This window comes from Gambusia affinis, linkage group LG07 (genome assembly GCF_019740435.1).
Source record: "Gambusia affinis linkage group LG07, SWU_Gaff_1.0, whole genome shotgun sequence".
Lineage (NCBI taxonomy): Eukaryota > Metazoa > Chordata > Actinopteri > Cyprinodontiformes > Poeciliidae > Gambusia > Gambusia affinis.
Window position 1 is genome coordinate 26,978,084 of NC_057874.1, and position 18,799 is coordinate 26,996,882.

Genomic DNA, 18,799 nt, shown 5'->3' on the forward strand with positions numbered 1-18,799 from the left:
GAGGGGTCTGTCACAGCAAGTTAGCACTTTGCCACCGGCACTGATCAGAAATCAGATTAGGCTCCACTCAGATTATAGCCGGGACATTTGGCAGCAGGGATAACAATGCTCAAAGGAAAAGTGGCCAAACAAGAAGTTTCCTTCTTACACACTGAAATACAAATCTTATGAAGCTACTTTAAGATCTAAGAGGTCAGTGGGTTGCATGTGGGTTTAATTACAAATAACTTCTGAATTAATAAAACTACAACAGCAATACTTTCTTTAGTAACTTAATTTCTGGATTAATTAATCCTAATGGCATGAAGCCTACAAACTCAGATAATGAAGTTATTCAGCTTGAAAGCCTTTGGGAATCATTTTTTATCACTGTTATCATGATTAACTAAATCTGATTGTTTTGACAAATAAATACACTAATTTTAATGTCAAATTAAAAACTGATTTCTATAACTAGATACAAATCCGAAGTAATTTAATAAAGTTTGCATAGATATTCTGAATGTTTTTTGGGGGATTTTGTCTTTTGTTTGCAGCATTTTGGCCAAAACAAATTTCCTTTGGGGAAATTCTATTCTATTCTATAAAAAGTGTGAACTTCTCACTACTTTTCAAAAAAGTAGAGCGGCTAAAATGACTGATGTTGCAAAGCATTGTTTTTTTGTGCATGTGTTTAAATGTATGTGTATATATGTATTCCTGTTTTTATTAACATTGATTTGTTTGAAATAATGAAAGCATATATTATTCTGCATTCTATTCTATTTTTGCAATTTTTGACCTATTTAAACAGAAATCCAGTTAATTTGTGCTCGTAGTTTTGCACGTTTCCACTGTTTCCATCATTCAATGTGTGACACAATCCGAACACAAATGATTTGTTCATCACTTTCTTCTATATATTTGAGTAGAGAATTAGTAAATTCAACAGTTTTGACATTAAAAGTATTGACATCATCCAGAAAACAAATTTTTAGAACGGTCAAAAGGACAAAGCGAACATCAGTGCTGAGAGAAGTAGGAGCCGTCTTCTATTCCAAGACCTGGAAGTTATTTTCCATTCTGAATCTGAATCTCTTAATTAATTTTTCGCAGGGTGTTTTTGACAGAGGTTTTAAATACTAAAATATATTTTTGCAAAAAAGTGACAAAACGACACAGAAAATACAACTTAAAACCTATTAAAAAAAACAACTTTAATTTGTATCTCTTTTACCCGTTGATGTAGTTCTTAGGGCTAAAGAGAATCTGGTGTAAAGGTTGTGAGAAACTATTTTAGTATTTTTAAGAAGTCAGGAAGAAAATCTTCTGGCACAAAAATATTAAAATAAGCAAGATGATGTATTCCAAATGTGGCATATAAAACGCAGTTCTGGTGGTAAAATGACTGCGTCCAGTTGCACTGACCATTAGCTGTGTGTTTGTGTAATGGTGTTGGGAAAGTGTGCAGCCTTGACCGAGTGCCAACGCTCCAGTCGGCCCACTCTTCGTAGATGTGTTGCCAGGTTTGGTTTGGCTGGAGATTTGAAACCCTTTTTTTCACTTCTCCAGTGGTCAGCAGTGTCAACAGACCACATGTGTAGTGTGATTCAGTGACACTGGACTGTGCGTTAGCCTTCCTAATGCGGCGTGATACAGGTTTGTGTGAAATGTGTGCATACATGTGTCAGATTTTCTGATCATATGCATGTATTTCATTCATTAATCAGGAAAATACATTTGTCTCCAACCCCCATGGTTTTGTTGGATTTTTGCTTGTGCTTTATTCCAACAACCCATGATGCTTCTGGGCTACATCCAATCACTCAACTGGAACTGAGGCTTATCAGAATTTACACACTGAGAGGGTTGGATGTGTTTGTTAAAGGATTTTGGGGCAAAACCTCATGCACCTCAAAGCCGACCGAACCACTGGTTTTAGGAAAAATCCCAGTTCGCTTTGAGTGCAAGCATCACACACTTCTTGTAGTCATATGCTAATATTTGTATGCCTGCTCCGATGAACAACTCAACAAGCACCAGAGGTTTGCAGAGATGTTTACATTAGTGTGTGTTTACCAGAACAGACAATAGAGAAGAAATACAGTTAGACTGCAAAACAAAACTGCAACTCACTTACATGGGATTAATTTATAAAAAAACAGGATTTATTACAACTTCTTCTAGCTTACAGGAAGTTTCCCTCATCATAAATCATACAGAAAGGACACTAATTTATAGGCGTGATATTCTGTGACTTTTAGTGTATTGCCTTTTCCTTTGCCTTACTATTGAATTGAATTTTTTTCATAATTTGCATTTTAGTCAACAGTATATATATAATAAATTCTCATACCTTTAGTTCCAGTTTTTATTTTACACCTTATCACCTTCTTGACACATCAATTGTGGATACCATTGTCTTCTGAAAATGTGTCTATTTTTTGAAAAGCGGTATCAAAAATCTTACAGACTTTCATAAGTGTCACCAGAAAGAGAACAGAGTCCTGTAATCTGCCAACAGTTGACATAAACTGCCTGTGTGGGAAAAAATTAGAAAATAAATTTTATACCAGTTCAAAATCGATTCATGAACACAAAAATGAAGGATATTGTGTCTCTAATTTCAGTAATTTTTAGTTTTATAAACTCATAGTATAGTTCAAGTTTGTTATAGTTTTCCCAATTAATTACTGTTTTTATTTATTTCAATTAATGACAATGTATTCTCATTTTCAGTTTTGATTATTTCTTTCATTTTTGATAGCTGTAATATCTTTGGTGTGATGCAGATGTTTAATAATTTTCAAAACTCTGCAGGTTGGTTTCTCCAACTAATCAAATTAGCAGCAACAGAACAAAGTATAACAATGCAGCAGCACAGAATACGGCCTTAAGAAGAATCATATTGACTCTTGGAACTACGTCACTTCATCATGTTGAGACCCCATGAAGGACGTTGGAAGTGATGGGCGTTATATTTATTTAAATCCGGTTAGTTCTCACTTTGGATCTTGTTTGAATGCAACTCCAGACAGTATATTTCCAGTGCCAAGCTACAATGTTTCAGTTGCTCACTCCAGGATCTTTTACCCTTTCTGTAACTGTTTTATTGTCTTACTCCATCCCAGTCTGGCTGACCTCTGTTAAGATTTCTAACTGGCTTTTATTTGAGTCTGCAACACTTTTACCCCGTTGTTGTAATAAAACCTTTTTTCTTACATGTGCTTGACTCTTTCTGCTCTGAATTTAGATCCTCTGATTTTTCCATGATTATCGAAATCATTTTAAGCTCAAAACAGGCTTATTTTCAAATATAATGTAAGCGACACCATTAATGGAATCAAAAATTAAGCTCATTACTAATGAACCAAATATCTTCTCTCTTCTCATTGAAAGCAAAGAAAACCAGGAAAGCCTCCTGGGACCCTTCCTGTTCACTTTGATAATAAAGTAATTAGCTGTGTAAAGTAACATTGGGTGATTGCTGGGGTGGGGAAATTATGTAAAAAATAAAAAAGCACCTTCATATGATACACATTCCCACTAAATATTCCCACTAAATGCTGCAGTTCTAACAGCTTATTGCTCTGCACTCAGCTAGCGATTCTTCTTATGGAAGAAGAAGAAACGCTAAATATATGGCTAATATATGGCTAAATGTCCTTAAGTTTTTCACAAATAAAAGCAGCACTACTTCAACATATTTTTATTCAAGTTAAAGTAAAAAAAAAAAAAAGAATTTGGGAAAAAGGCGATTCAAGCACTGAATCCAATATTCAATCGTTCCACCATCAGATGGAGCAAAATATAAATTGATGTGAAAATGTTGGTATTTTAAGATGAAATAATTTATTTTCTAACAAAATTAGAAAACAAAAAAAAATTGACAAAATATTTTTTTATTTTCAAATCGATTTCTTTCAACATAAACTTATGAAACTTTGCTAAAAGCTGTAAGTGTGTCTGGTGAATTTTAGGTTAAAACAAGCTTGTCTTTCTTTCAGTGAAGTTACTCACAGTATCCAGGAATTTTATTCAAGTAAGAGCAAAGGTGCTTCATAAGAAAATAAAGGACTAATGTAAAAATGAAATGTACAGCATAGTAAAGCTACTCCTAAAAGTAAAATGAATGAGTCAGTCCACCGAACACACAAATGGGAAAAAGCTGCTACTATAAACTCAGAGGCAGTAAATCTTCAAATTAATGAAGAAAATGATCACTTATTAATCCATTTGTTTCATTAAAACTTTATTGTTGATATTTTATTATTATTTGTGGCTGTCCAGTTACAAAGGGATCTGAAAAGTGAATAAAACGCAAATAGCACAAAAACATGCATCATGATTTGGTACTGACTCTCTCAAAATGGTGAGTGAGGAAGTTACAGACATTTCACTCATGGGTTGCTGCTCTGCCGTTTTGCACCTTCCTAAAAGCTCGTCAGCCCTTCACTTCACTCTGAAGCTGAACCCCTGCTGCTCCCCCTCCTCCTCCAAACACACTACAACTTTCTCTGCCTGCCCTCCCTTTCTGTCTCCCTGTCTGCTCCCTCCTCTCAGCTCAAAACTATAAGAGTGAGACAGGAGCACACACACGCAGACAGTCCACCCTGCTCACGTGCACAGACACACTCACTGTATATACATCGAGTGGAGCAGATCAGAAATCTTTGCTCCTCTCGTCAGCCAAAGGAAAACACCTGCATGGAGAAGAAAAACTGATTTTGCAAATCAAAGTATGGAAGCCAAGACAAGGAGGTAGAAGGGACCAAAGTTTTATCAGTTTCTGAGGGAATACTGGATTTCTCATGTTTGAGCTTTTGTCTTGTTCTTTTTTTTTAATTTTTTCCGCTCTCTCATCTCCTGGTGACAGGAATGTCTCTTTGATTTTGGATTTCCAACAGGTGAAAGTTTCTATTTTTTGAGCAGTTTGTGTGAGAAGCAGAAAATATGTCAAGCGGACGTCTCAGTCACCTGCTGAGGGGAGTCCTGCTGCTCCTGCCAGGTGAGCCCAGATTTACATTTTACTGCAAGGTTAAAGATGCAAAGACTCAATTTCTTTTCAGTCAAATATAAACCTTACATTTATTAGATACAAATCCTTGTTAATCCAACAGGCGCAGCTTTCTCTCTGCAAGCCAAAGAATTTCTTGTGTGAAAAAAAGATTGTCTCATGTGAGCAATCAGCTAAAATCTGTGGGATTATTGTGGCCCAGAAAACAGATGGCAGCGCAGTGTGACAGAGCAGATGAATTCATAATTGCAAGGAAGTCATTATGTAATTCACAACTGTGGATCACCCAGTTTAAAGCTAAAACCACAACTGATGCTGACATTAGTCTCATGAATGGCCAGCCTGTGTTTCCCTCTCTGTCACCGTGTGTGTCTTCAAAGCTCAGTGCGATCCGAGGCCACAGGAGGAGTCTTCTTGGCTGAGCCGTTCGGTGCCTTTAAACAATGGTTCCCTGGGAGCAGAGAAGCGTGGCCATGGAACTAATGTTACCATTATGGTAATGGTTAGAAAAACAGGAGGCAGACATTTCCAACACCGCCGCAGGCTGCAGCCGATCACTCCGAGACGTAACGTTCCTGGTAACATCAGGGAAAGTTAGTGTTACAGGCGGCTGGATGCAGACAGGAGGAAGCATCTGTCTGTTTCTAATCATCATTTAACAGCTGAGTGGTGCTCTGCTCCGCCATCTTTCACTGCTTCAGTGGCAGACTGGTATCTGTGGCCTGTTTTCTTTGTCACAATTCAAGTTTAGCTGAGGAAACAGGCGAGGTTGTGGTTGCTCGCTCTGAGCAGATCACTCTAACCGACCTGGGTTGAGATTAATTTAATGGGTCACAGATGTCAGAGTGCCAGATTGTTTGATTTTTAACAGATGTAATGTTAATTCTGAGTAAATGCTGAAAAATAATCAATCCAAAGAAGGTGGTGTTGCGTATGTAAACTTGAACAAGTTTCAAATATTTTTACTGAAAGGAAACTTCAGATTACGTCTCCAACAGTGAACTGTCAACTACACCCACAATATGAGGTGGCGCTTTATTATAAAATTTACTCCGGTTCATTACTCACAAATTCTTTCGATTAAATTTCAGCAAAAACTCTGAGGAAACTGAAATGAGTGGATGTGTTGGCTTTACACAAAAAAACTTTCGCCTGTTGTTTAATTCAAAGTTCACAAACTACAGAGCAACTCAACCAAGCAAACTCCCGTAGATCTCTTATCTAAATAAACAAGGCCGTTGGATTAAGGTGCTTACGCGGTGATGAAAAGACAACAGTAGTTGTCCTTGCTCTGCCCTGAGGACAGAGTGATGCTGCAGGTCTGCAGGGCCGCGATCATATGTGGGGGTGGAGGCAGAAATAAGGAAGACGGCTGGGGAGGGGGGTCTGGGTTAGAATAACAAAACGGACCTTGTGTTCTTTAAATCAACCTGACCTTCGCTTGACTGTGGCGACAATTGTGGCTGGGAGTTTGGGCAGCAGGTACTGGTGAATTTAAACCGTCTCTCCTTACTTGAATTCACTAGTCAAAGTGTGAAACGAATTAGGTTTTTTTTTCTTTATATCAGTGCTTTTGATTAAGTCATTTACGAAAGATTGTTATTTATAATACAGTAATTGATGTTCATTTTAAAATACTGCTTTAAAATTCCTGCTTGTTAGATTAAACATTTAATAGAAAATAACAGAGGAGACAAATTCATCTCCATATCCACTTAGCATCCTCAAAATGCATTAAAAAATGTTTGCACTCTTGTCAAATTCTTCAAATCGCAGTGAGACTGCACCAGTATGGATAATTCTTTACCCATTTGTGGACATAAAAACAAATAAAATCAGAAGTTGATTCAGAGAGCAAATAAATAACCTTGTTTTTGAGAAAACAATGCCACAGTTTCAGACATTTCAAGTCATCAGAGAACTGGTTGTGGAATGTTTGTCTTGGAAACTCATATTTGTGACCCAAATGAGATGATTGTTTTGTTTGGTTTGCTCTCACTCAGCTGTCACGTTTAGATTTTGTTTAGTTGGCAGAATGATTTATTTATGGCTAAGACAACATCAGAGTTTAGTCTAAATTATGTTTTTCACAAGACGGTGTCAGTATGTGAGCAGTGACACCAGAATATTTGAGTCCAGAAATGCTGAGATTAGTTACATCTACATCAACTTCTTACTTTTATTAGGACATTTTCATTAAGATAAAACTAAACTCTTAATAAAACCCTTTATCACTTTAGATTTTTCTTCCGACTATAGAAATGCTTATGTCTATTTTCTTGTATCCATTCAAGAACACACATTTGCCTTGATTTGCACATAACATTGTAGCTTGATCCAGTTACATTTATTTTACAGGAATTGCTACGAGTGTTGTAATTTGTATTTTTTACAGAAAACATTTTTTTTAGCCTAAAAAAACCCTAAAAGATGAATTTTCATATGAATTAAATGTGAAACCATTCTACTGCTATAAGTGTATACATACGTGTTGTTAAGCTGTTGTCCACATTTTTATCAGGGGTAACAAAGCTGACTATACATGACAATTATATTTAAGTTATACTTTGGCAAGCAAGTATTTCAGAAATATTTTTGAACAAATGGAAAAAGCTATGGAAGCTTTCTGTAAGAAATAGTGCTTATGTGTCTCAATAAGTCTAAAGTAACCAAGATAAATACAAAATAGGAGCATCTTCTTTACACTTCAGCACTAAACTCTATCAAAGCTGCAGCAGATGAATGATTACAGCCGCCATCCTTCAGATCGTACGTCCACTGGAATGGACATGATATGTCTGGGCTTAAACCAATAAAGGAAATTTAGAGATTTTATCATTTGAATGATTCTTGCAGCTGATTTGTTTCTAATTGACCAGTGACATGAAGATCTAAATCTTAACTGGATATGTGATACTCAGGCATTAAAGATAAGCTTTTTTCTGAAACCAGAGGAGGAGCAAGTTTCTATTTTCCATCAAAAACACACATTTAAGTTCATGGTAGCCTAATAAAATAGTTCTCAGTATAATTTTAGGGATTTGCCGAGGTAGTATTTGTAGTTATTTTGAAAATACTTTTTATTGTTATATTGTGGGATTCTTTCAAAGCTGAATGTCCATCAATAGGCATAAGGTAATGCTTGATTATTTTGTATTATCATTCACCAGAGAACTGTATAACTATCTGTTATCATTTTCTAGCTTATTTATGGCTTCACAATTTATTTAATTTATTTCATCTTTATTTTTTATGTCTTTTATGAGTATAAACTCAGATTTTCTTGAACTGCTTATAAAAAATACATTTTCCCCTGTATGTCAATGCTGATTGGGGAGTAAAGAAATTGCTACTCTGTAGGTAAAAATCAGATCTAAAGAAGTTAAAAAATGTCCAGGCTCCTAGTTAAAGAAACACTCATATATTTTACAGTAAAATGAGGTTTGAGTCATTTTCATTGATTCACATAAAAGCCAAGCAGACTCTTTGAAGAGAAGCCAAAAATGTTGCACTATGTTAGACCAACTCTTCCACACTCACCAATGAAGAAAATAATATAGCTAAAATAATTGTTGCTTATATTAGAAGAGTGACAATCAATTGTTTTTTGACTTATTGCATCACTTGTACTAGTTTGATCATACATGATATGTAGATGTTATTTCGTGTAAACTTGCTCTTTCTGCAAATTTCTAGAAATTAGCTTCTGACGATGGATGGTTTTATTCTAAGGTAACACAATCTTCAATGTTTGGGAATTATATACTCAGCAAAACTCATCCAGGGTCTGCAGGACAGCTCAGAGAGTTCAAGAGCATAAAAGAGCAGCTGCAAGCTGTGAATAATAGGCAGCACTCAACAGAAATATGTGCATCTCTGGGCTACTGTAGCGTTTAATTCTTCTGCTGAGGAAAAACGTACACATGCACCTCACTAATCTTGTCGATCCAGCGCACCGAGACGTCTCACTCCTCTCACGTCCAGCCATTATCCTTCTAACTAACTTCATTCACCTCATCAACCACAGACAGACACCGAGAGACAGAAAGAAAAGAAACAAAGACGAGGGGGATACAGGGGGAGGAATCTGACATTCATCCAGGAGAAATGAGGCGTAAAAAATTGTGGCTTTTTCATCAGAGAGGAGAAGGAGGAGGAGAAAAAGGAGGAGGAGAAGAGCCAACAGGGCGCAGTTGTTTCATGGACAGTTTGGAGGGTTCAGAAATGCAGCTTGGATGGGGGAATGGTTATGGTCACTCTTTTAGGGAAAACAAACATTCAAGTGAAAAATTAAGAGATCCAATGACAGCCTGAGAGTTTGGATCTTTAAAGGCGCAGTATCATGTAAAATTTACATGATACTGTAAATTTTACAGTATCATGTAAAATTGCTATAATCTTATTCTTTCATCAAAAACTTACCGGGAGTGTTACCTTGATTCTTTCATGCATGTTTGAGAAATCCTTCAATCTCCATTGCAACCATTCAGCTGTCTAAAAGGTCTGGGAAATCCAAACCACACCTTTGAGACGCAGTTTCCAATCTTCTGGGCTTCTGCCTCACAGAGCACCACTCCCCTGTGACGTCCCCACTCAACTCCTTAAGACTAGCCAGCAGCATTTAGCAGACACCTGCTGGCACTGTGCATCTTCTGAGCTCATTATAGGAGCTATGACGTTGGTAAAAACATTGTTAAATAGTTAATAGACGAGCAATGTTATGATGACTTGCAGAAGTTTCAGAAAGCGCAGGAGTTTTAAAAAACACAGAGGCCCAATTTCAGGGCGTTAAATTATGGAGTCAGGTTTCTTGTAAGTCATATATAATATAGGTATATATAGCTTTTTTTAAATAAGTTAAGGTAACAGTGTCTTGACTGTGCTGTAAAATGACACTATGTGCATAGAACATACATAATACTGCCCCTTTAACAAAACCTTAACACTTACTATTAAGGTGTATGGTGTCCTAACTTTTTCTTAAGTTAGAATGAACACTTTGCACCATTTGTTTAATGAATGAAAGAATGTTCATTTTTGTTTTTTAAATAACTGAAATCAGAGAGAAATGGGAGAAAAGATTACACCTTGATATGTGAACATTTATTTTGACATAACTGAATTTATAATGGGAAATCCAACTCTTTTTTTACCAGACAGAAGGCTTCATAATGGGGCAAATAAAGATGTCCCACTCTCTGAGTGAAGCCTGAAGTGGTCTCTCGTGCCAAGCACTTGATTCCATGCAGGTTTTAATTCCAGATTCCATGGATCTGTTTCTTGTTTTCGGAGGATTGCACATAAAGCTTCGTGTTTGACCAGCAGAGAGGAGGGCCGCGGCTGCCAAACCGTAATCACAAATACAAACAAACAAACAGAGGCTTTTTTTTCATAAATGCTATCCTTTTACAGGGTACAGTAAATCAGTGTGTGCAGTGCCTTTTAGCCAAACAGTGTGCATGGGTGTGTGTGGGTGTGCATTTATAGACCCTGAATGAATGCAGGAACTCAAAGACAGGTAGATTACCTTGGCTGGCCATCACTCAGATGCAGTACGGGCCGGAGGCAGCAGCAGTGTTGTTGATGACATACTGACCGTCCAGACCACACACAGCTGCAGGCTGCAGCACTGACCCCTGGTGGGAGGCCTGAAGTATTACAGGTTGACAGCTTGGACTGAATTGTTGTTTATTGGCAGAAGTTCAGGATCAGGAGTGTGTTGTCCAGCTGTTCACACTGAACTGACGTGAAGCATGGACTTGTGTAGGACTGGTGCACCCTCCCACTGATCTCACTGTCACAAATAACTCTGGTTCTCATTTGCAAAACCAGCTAACAGCTTTGGTCATAATTAAAGTTGATTAATCTGTCTCAAGTTTACCTGATCCACATGTTATATGGTCAGCACAGATGAATTTATAGCTGTTTGAGTGTGTTTACAATATGGCTTGGTAATCAGCGTATAACACAAGAACAACATGTGCTGTATGATTGTGTGCTTTAAAAAAGAGGGGATTGTGGTTTTTACCACAAAGCTCTTGGAAAGCAGAATAGCACCACATAAATCAATTTAAATGGATATGAATACAATAAATATTCCCAGCTAGTTAAACAAGATGTGTTTTATTCTCAAATGCACAAAAGCCATTCTTTTTGAATGGCTTCTTTCAGAATATTTTATGTTTATTAAACATTAAATATTTTGCTTAGTATAAATTGAAAAAATCCAAAATCAACACCACGTAGGAGAAACATTGCTTGGATGAAATCACTGTATTACATTTTCATCCAATTCAATTCAATGATACTTTATTGTTCCCAAAGGAAAATTAAATGTTGTTGTAAGTCCTATTAATTCAAAATTCTTCAAGGAGTTATAGTAGCTGGTGATGGTTGACTGAAGACTGTCTTTCAATGAAGAGGATGGTCAGTGTCATTATGACTAATGATTTGCATTTATACGGTTTTATTTGTAAAAACAAAACTTTTCTGACCACAATTTTTTTTAAAAACAATTTGACAACTGAAAACTGCAAAAACTTAAATATTTGATCAAATAAAAAAACATAATTACCAAGCTCTAAGCTGAATAAAATCAAGAACTTCACAATAATATTTTTTTTTATATATAAATGCAGTTCCTCAAAACTTCAACATATTTCAAATGATAAAGTTTTATATAGAGAAAATATCATGAGTTCAAATTTGATTATTAAAATGTTTAACAGACTTTAAAATCAATAAAAAGTTAATTAGTTACATCATAATTCACTTTTAAAAAAAATGCACATAACCTAAAAAGGTTAGGCAGCATTTTTACATGTTGACTGTCTTTCACAGACACTACACTGACCTTAAACTAACTTAATGAGTTAATTACTTCAGCTCCTCTCTAATGCTTTGTATCGATTGCTTTTACTGAGTTATAAATCTTACTAAACACCTCTCTGACCACACTGTTAAAATGTATTCAAAACCTAATTATCCCACTTATCTACTTTATGTAAAATCTCAGATGAACTAGTTTGATTTTCACTTTTTTACAATAGCTATTTGAGCAAACATAAGTTAAATCTGCTTTGAGAAAATCAGTATCTGCTCTGTGACACGGAGGTGTGAACTGCGTGGCACGTTTTAGAGCCCATGGTGGAAAAAGAACACAGTGACCCAAACTGAAGGGTAAATTTAATGATATCCCACTGCATGTGTAGGAAGCAAATCAAATCAGATGGTCCTTCTGGTGCCTGAAGGGGCTGGACATTATCATACTGGATGTACTAAGCCATCAGCTAACTTGTGGTTAGAATGGTCTTCTTTCTAGAAGATTCACCACAATGAGCAATTGAGTAAGATCTGCTTTTATGAGCACTTTATAAGTAAATGTAACCATATGTTGGGAAGAGATCGGAGGAAGGGAAGAAGCTGAATGACAAGTGACCTCAAAAAGCAATTTAAAAATGCTTTAAAAACACCCATGTGTCCGTATCCGAGGCTTTTTCTGAATGTGTGTGTGTTGGAGGCTAACTAGGCAGCACGTCAAATGCAGCCACCACAAAAAAACAGACTGGATGGAGGACTTACATGAAGCATTACATAATAATTGAACATGAATAGTCTCCTGGGTTCAACTGACCAGCTACGTTCATTAGTAATAACCACATGCAGCACAAGCAAACACATCACCTCATGCAAGAAATTATAGAGCATGTTCCAAAACCATGGATGCCAAAGATAGGCCATAATTTTTACAACAAATTGACAGGCTGCTGCATGGAGGACACATGGGCTTTCGGTTAAAACCTGGATCTGTGGTCCGTGACCGTTACAGCTTGAATAACTCAATATGTGAGTGTGAGTGTGGGTGTGTTGGCGTGAATGTGTGTGTGTGTGTGTGTTCAGATCAGGTGGGCAGAACCTGGAGAACAACTGTGCTGCACACATGTCTGCGGTTGTGGTCGGCATGTGGGAAGCAGCATTCCAAGAGTGAAAGGAACAAAAAATATCCTCCGTTTGACACTAACAAGGTTAATAAATGCCCATCAGTCAGCCCCCATCTTAGGCTTCTTCTAAAGAAAATTCAGCTGTGCATACTTTCCACTCTTTCCAGTCGGCCCTGTTTGTTGGTTTCTGTGCTTGACCAAAGAAAATCAAATTGATCTGTGGGAAGTTGTGGCTTAAACCAAGACAAATATCAAAAAAACAAAAACAAATTATACTGTAAGTAGCAAGTTTAAAAAATTACATTCCAGCAGAAATTTGTACTTCTCTTAGAAATTCTTTGCATTTTCTTTTCATTTGAAAATAGAGCCATACTTTTCGTCTGAAACCAGATGTCAGTACTCAGCCTTGCTCCGACATCACGCAGATTTTTATTCCGAAAATACTTCCAGTGACAGACAGGCTGCAGATGTGTGAGCGCCAAAACTGCTGAAGAGTGAAAAAAGGCTTTTAGTTGAATTCAGTGTCAGCTTTTGGGAAAGAAACATTCATCATCATAAGAATTTCTTTGTTACTTTAAATCATATCATCCACATGTGTTTGGCTCAGTCGGCCTGCTGTTTGTCTATTTAAAAACACAAATATAGAAAGCATGCAGTTCACACACATTTCCTACCACAGAACAAATCCAGATACAAGAAATGTGTTGCAGCTGTGGAGAAGAAATGTTCACTGAAGCCAACATTTATATATGGCTTCTATAGTACCATCTTGGCTCTCTTTGCATGAATAATGTATCAAAATTACCAGTCCTGTAACAGTTTGCACTCAGCCAGACTCATGTTTAGGTGTAACTGGGAGAAATGTAAATATTTAGCTTCAATTTCAAATGATGGAGGTGGATAATCATCAGCCCACATCTCAAATCAGACTGGAATTTGCCATGATGGAGCCCGAGTGTTTATTAAACAACTGTTGTTATTTACAAATTTTAATGACTGCCCTCTTCTTCTTCTTTGCAGCAGCAGCTGTAATTGTAGCTGGAACAAGGAGTAAACTTTGGGAGGTACCCGCTGGTCACTTCACATCCTCTTCCAATCAAACCGAGAACCTCCCATTGGAACGCTGTCAAACCCAGAGGACGGAGTATGAAGTTAAAATCACAGCAGATATCCCTCCCAAACTGGACGGGACGTGGGTGTCAACAAGGTATAAATGTTCATAAAGTTCTCACAGCACCAAGCATCTGGTAGAACGGCATTCTCTTTCAAGTAAAACAGCAGAAATGTGTTGAATACCCATGTAACTCATTTTTGTTTTTATTTTTCCTTTACATATTTACGTTCTCTTCATTTATCCTAATTTGTCCTAATTTTGAGTTATATTCTGAAAACTCAAACCACCATCATTTTGTGTTGAGCTCGAAAGTCGGGAAAACGATTAAAAAAGAAAAAAAGATCTTGAAGGAGATGAAAAAATCCTCAATTTGTACAGAATTATTCTTACTTAAGGAGATTTCAATCTGGTCAGTTTCCCCTGTTGTGAGCTCCTTTCAGAATTAGCTGTTTTAGGGCCTCTTGTCACTTTAAATCCAATTAAGTCCCTCCTGGCCACGCCCCCTAACTCAATCTTTTACACTCCCACGTGAAAATGTTTGCAAAAAGATGCACAGTTATACAACCGTGAAGCATTAGTAGAGCCTCTTTCACAACCAACAAGAGTGAGGCAAGTGGTTCCTGGATGGTGAGTCAACAACAAAACACTTGACTTTTCCAGCAGCTGTTGTACAGCGCAATGGTAAAACCAGATGACCAAACTTTCTCTAGCTCTGCTTGCGTTGCTAGGCAACGGGCTGCGGCTGCGGTTGGTCGGTAACAGTTACAGTGGAGTCCCTGTAACAGCTCATTTTAGAGACTCCAAAAAACAAAACTTGGGTGTTTTTTTAAACATTTGGGCAGTTTTTTTTAGAAGCATTTGAAACCCAGCAGGAAGTATAAAAACGTGCAAAATGTGACCTCGTTTAATGCCTAAGGCATTATGCTAAATACTAAGTTACATATATTCAGCAATATAGTATTTGCATATTTATTCCGGATTTTTTTTCTGTACCCATAACACTTTAATATATCTCTATGCATTTAGTCAGACTTATTGTCTGTCAGTAGTTCTTGTACCTATATCTTACGGTACCCAAGCAACAAGTTTTTGTTCCCAAATTCACTGTTGTGTCTTTGTGGAATGACAATAAAGTAGGTTTTAGTCTAGAAAGGTGGCTCTAACCTCTAACACACTTACAATGGTTAAAATTAAGTGGAAACATGAAAAATGACCCTTTGAGAAATGCAAAACATCAACATAAAGCTATTCTCTAAAGACTAACTTGATTTCTGCCATGTGTTTAGATGTGAAGTTCGGCCCGGTCCAGAGTTCCTCACCCGCTCCTACACCTTTCACTCCAACCGTCACTTCCAGGCACTGCAGCACTACTACACTGAGAGCAGCTGTGAAGACCCGGCCTACTCCCTGATGATCAGAGGCAAGATCCGTCTGCTCCAGGCCTCCTGGATCACCCGTGGGGCCACCGAGGCGCAGCACCACCTCAGCAGAGTGGGGATTGTGGTTCACAGCGTGGCGGCCAAGCAGAGGCTGGCCTCCAGGCTGCCTCCAACCTGCGTGAGCCCGAACCTCAATGAAGCGGTGCCGGGAAAGCTGTTTGAGCTGTACAACACCCGCGCAGGCAGGGCGTGTCTGACAGCCATGGGCTTCTCTGTGGCGGAGATGGGTCTGGTACGAGTGGAAACGCAGCATCACAGCCGTGGAGGGAAGGTTCAGGAGCTGTTTTTAGGGGATATTCACACAGACTGGGCCCAAAGAATCCAACACAGACCCACAGGGTACCAGCAGCCTCTGCAGAACGCCATGGTGAGATTAATAAGAATCATTGATTGATGACTGCAAGACTGTCCAATGAGCAGATCAGCTGAAGTAGTACTAGCAGGGGCGCCGTGTAGGGGGGAAAAGTTATGATAATTCCAAGGGCCCCTGACCGACAGGGGCCCCTCCACAATGTATTTATTTATTTATATAAATAAATAAAAAAATTGGAGCCCTGTCAATTACTAAACTAAACTATTTTTTATAAAAACAGTTCTTAAAATTATCAAAGCTTCTCACCTGTCTCTGTCTTTTTACAGCATCACATCCATCCCTGCCCTGTGTGTGCCCTGGTGTACCGATCCTCAGAGCAGCGCCCCCCTGTGTTGCCCCGGGGTCCTGCAGTTCCTCTGTCTCTGGCAGGCCACTGGGTCAGCCTGCGCTGTGAAACCCGACCCAACGTCCTTTTCCTCACCAGAGACTTCACCTTTAACCCAAGTCAGCACGCCTGGGAAGGCATCTACCATCACTACTTGGACTCCGCCTGCTCACAGCCCACGTTCACCCTGAGAGCCTGGGGGCACTACGCTCAGGGAAACCCCTCATCCAAACTTTCAGGAGCCTCTGAGTTTGTCTTCAAGGTAACGCAGGTGAGAGTCACGGCCATGGACGAGTCCACTGCCAAGCTGCTGAACAGCACAAGACCGGGAAAGTGTGGACGAGCGGGAGACTGGAGGGTCGGTGTGGAGCAGGACTTGAGCCCCACAAACGGATGTCCGATGCTGGGCATCAAGCTGCCGCATAAGGAGTATGAGCTCTTCAAGATGGAGCTGGACCACAGGAAACGCCCGCTGTTATTCACAGGAGAGAGACCGACTGACGGGTCCAGTCCAGATCGACCATTAAGTCGGCCCACCTCCTTTCAGGCTCCCATGGTACTTTGCAACGGGGGGGAGACACACTCCTCTTTCTCAACCGTTAATAGCAGGCAATTACAGTTAGCCAGTGGGACAGCAGGTCTGGAGAACCTGGTGTTACTGGTGTTTGGATCAGCACTGTGCAGCTGGCTTGTTGTTTACTAGAGACGTTCTCACAAATCAAACCTGGTTCTCAGCTCAAGGTGGATGGATGTTTGGCAGCTGAAATCATCTCTTCCCTTTAAAGACTAGAACTGAAACAAGAATCAGGGGACGTTTAAAAGGCACGAAAAGATTTTTCACATCTTGAACTCAGATGTCGCCTGATGAGTAAAAGACTAACCTGTTCAACAAGACCCCATTGGAGAATGAACTGAAAGATGGGAAAGTATCTTTGACAATATTTATCCAAAAGTGCCACAATCCATTAGATAAATGAATTATGAAATAATTATTCCAGATTTCTAGTGCAAATATCTTAGTACACTTGAAATAAGACAAAACTAACTTACATGTAGCTTTTGAGAAATGCAAGACACAGGAGCTTGTTTAAAGTCAATAATTCCTTAATATTGATGAAAATGTTTCATTGACAGATTATTTCACTTTCACATTTTTCCCATGTCTTGTTATAAAAAGAGACTGTAATAGAATGCACTCAAATTCATTAGATGGCAGAAATTGTTTTTGGATAGATTAATGAGTTTCCATTAATCCTGAGAATAAATCTCAGATGCTGCATTTAAACTATTTTGTTTGAAATATCTTCACAAAAAGCAGAAATCAGGTTTAACCTGCAAATTTGATTTTCTGGACAAGACTGAAGAAAAAAATAACTATCCAGAAGGCAAGTAGATTTGTAGCTTTCCTAGTGACTGATCTATTTAATCATGTATATAATGGATTATTTGTGTTTATTTTTCAAGATTTAATGACACCCAGATATTGACCAAATAACATATTTATTAATGGAGTATGGCACTTTTGGACCTCCATATATTTTAGCTTTGGTTTGGATTGTGCAGATGTTTTCCTCAGATGGCTCACCTGCATTCTTGGAAATCTAAGAATGTTTGAGGTGTAATAATTAAACAAAATACTAATACTGACATGAGTCAGTTCCACATTACAATTTAAGAGATGCATATTAGCTTAATTCATATTTATCTGGAGACACCATAACCAATTCAGTTTGTACAGAACATTTTTTATTCTTCATTGCCTAAAGTCTAGTAGCTAGATAACCACAGACACTGTGGAAGATAAAATGTATTGGTGCTTTTCTACCAGCAAAGTAATCTAATCAAATGAGTATTTATTTTTTACCATTTATTTTGTATATTTACACACAAAGATCATTTTTTTCACTAAAATGGTTCCCTTGTCATTTAATATTTTGTATGTCAATTAAAAAGGACTTTTAATAACACATGGGGTTTATTTGTTCTTTCAAACTTGATCTCAAGGTTGTTTGCTCATGCAGGTTCCTCTTTTGAGAAAATTGTCTGTTTCCATGCAGATAATGAAAACTGTCTTAGCAGTACCACTGATGATAACATCTACTGTTTTTCTTATCTGCCAATCACTGTCAGCAAAAATGAGTGTCACTCATGCACTGCAAAAACATAAAATCTTACCAAGCTTTTCTGTCTATTTTGTAATGCAAATATCTTAATACACTTGAATTAAGTCAAAACTAACTTACAAGTAATTTTTCTGTAAGATAAGAGCTTGTTTTAAGTGTGTAATTCCTGAATATTGGTCCACTTGTAGATTATTTTACTTATATATGGATATTTTCCCAGAAGTGAAATATTCTTCCAGTGGAACTGGAATTTTTTTTAATCAATATTAAGGAATTATTTACTTAAAACAACTTCCTATGTCTCGCTGAAAAGTTAACTGGAAGTTAGCTTCACCTCATTTCAAGTGTATTAAGACATTGATACACTTATGTTTACACTAGTAACTAACCAACAATACTTGGCATGATTTTGTGTGTTTGCAGTGTAGATTGCTTCTGGTGTAGTTTGTCAAGTTTTTATTGCATGTTTTTTCAAATTTATTTAGACAT

At 37.8% G+C, this 18,799-nt stretch overlaps 1 protein-coding gene across 2 annotated transcripts; it reads left to right on the forward strand.

Annotated features, from left to right (window-relative positions):
• Positions 1 to 4,596: 4,596 nt before the first annotated feature.
• Positions 4,597 to 17,073, forward strand: apcdd1l (adenomatosis polyposis coli down-regulated 1-like). 2 transcript variants are annotated; one of them, XM_044123076.1, is made up of 5 exons: positions 4,597 to 4,740; positions 4,856 to 4,987; positions 13,957 to 14,143; positions 15,337 to 15,856; positions 16,129 to 17,073. In XM_044123076.1, exons 2-5 carry the CDS (start codon positions 4,933 to 4,935, stop codon positions 16,888 to 16,890), a joined length of 1,524 nt encoding a protein of 507 aa, XP_043979011.1. In that variant the 5' UTR covers positions 4,597 to 4,740; positions 4,856 to 4,932; the 3' UTR covers positions 16,891 to 17,073. The 2 variants fall into 2 exon arrangements, with proteins under 2 accessions (XP_043979011.1, XP_043979012.1); XM_044123077.1 differs by having other exon boundaries at positions 4,597 to 4,987; positions 13,960 to 14,143.
• The last annotated feature ends 1,726 nt before the right edge of the window (positions 17,074 to 18,799 follow it).

Bases quoted from the DNA above. Each gene is read 5' to 3' on its own strand.
- apcdd1l (XM_044123076.1), top strand. From the start codon at position 4,933: ATGTCAAGCGGACGTCTCAGTCACCTGCTGAGGGGAGTCCTGCTGCTC. The intron at 14,144-15,336 runs GTATAAATGTTC...CCATGTGTTTAG, and splicing joins GGGACGTGGGTGTCAACAAG to ATGTGAAGTTCGGCCCGGTC. The intron at 15,857-16,128 runs GTGAGATTAATA...GTCTTTTTACAG, and splicing joins AGCCTCTGCAGAACGCCATG to CATCACATCCATCCCTGCCC.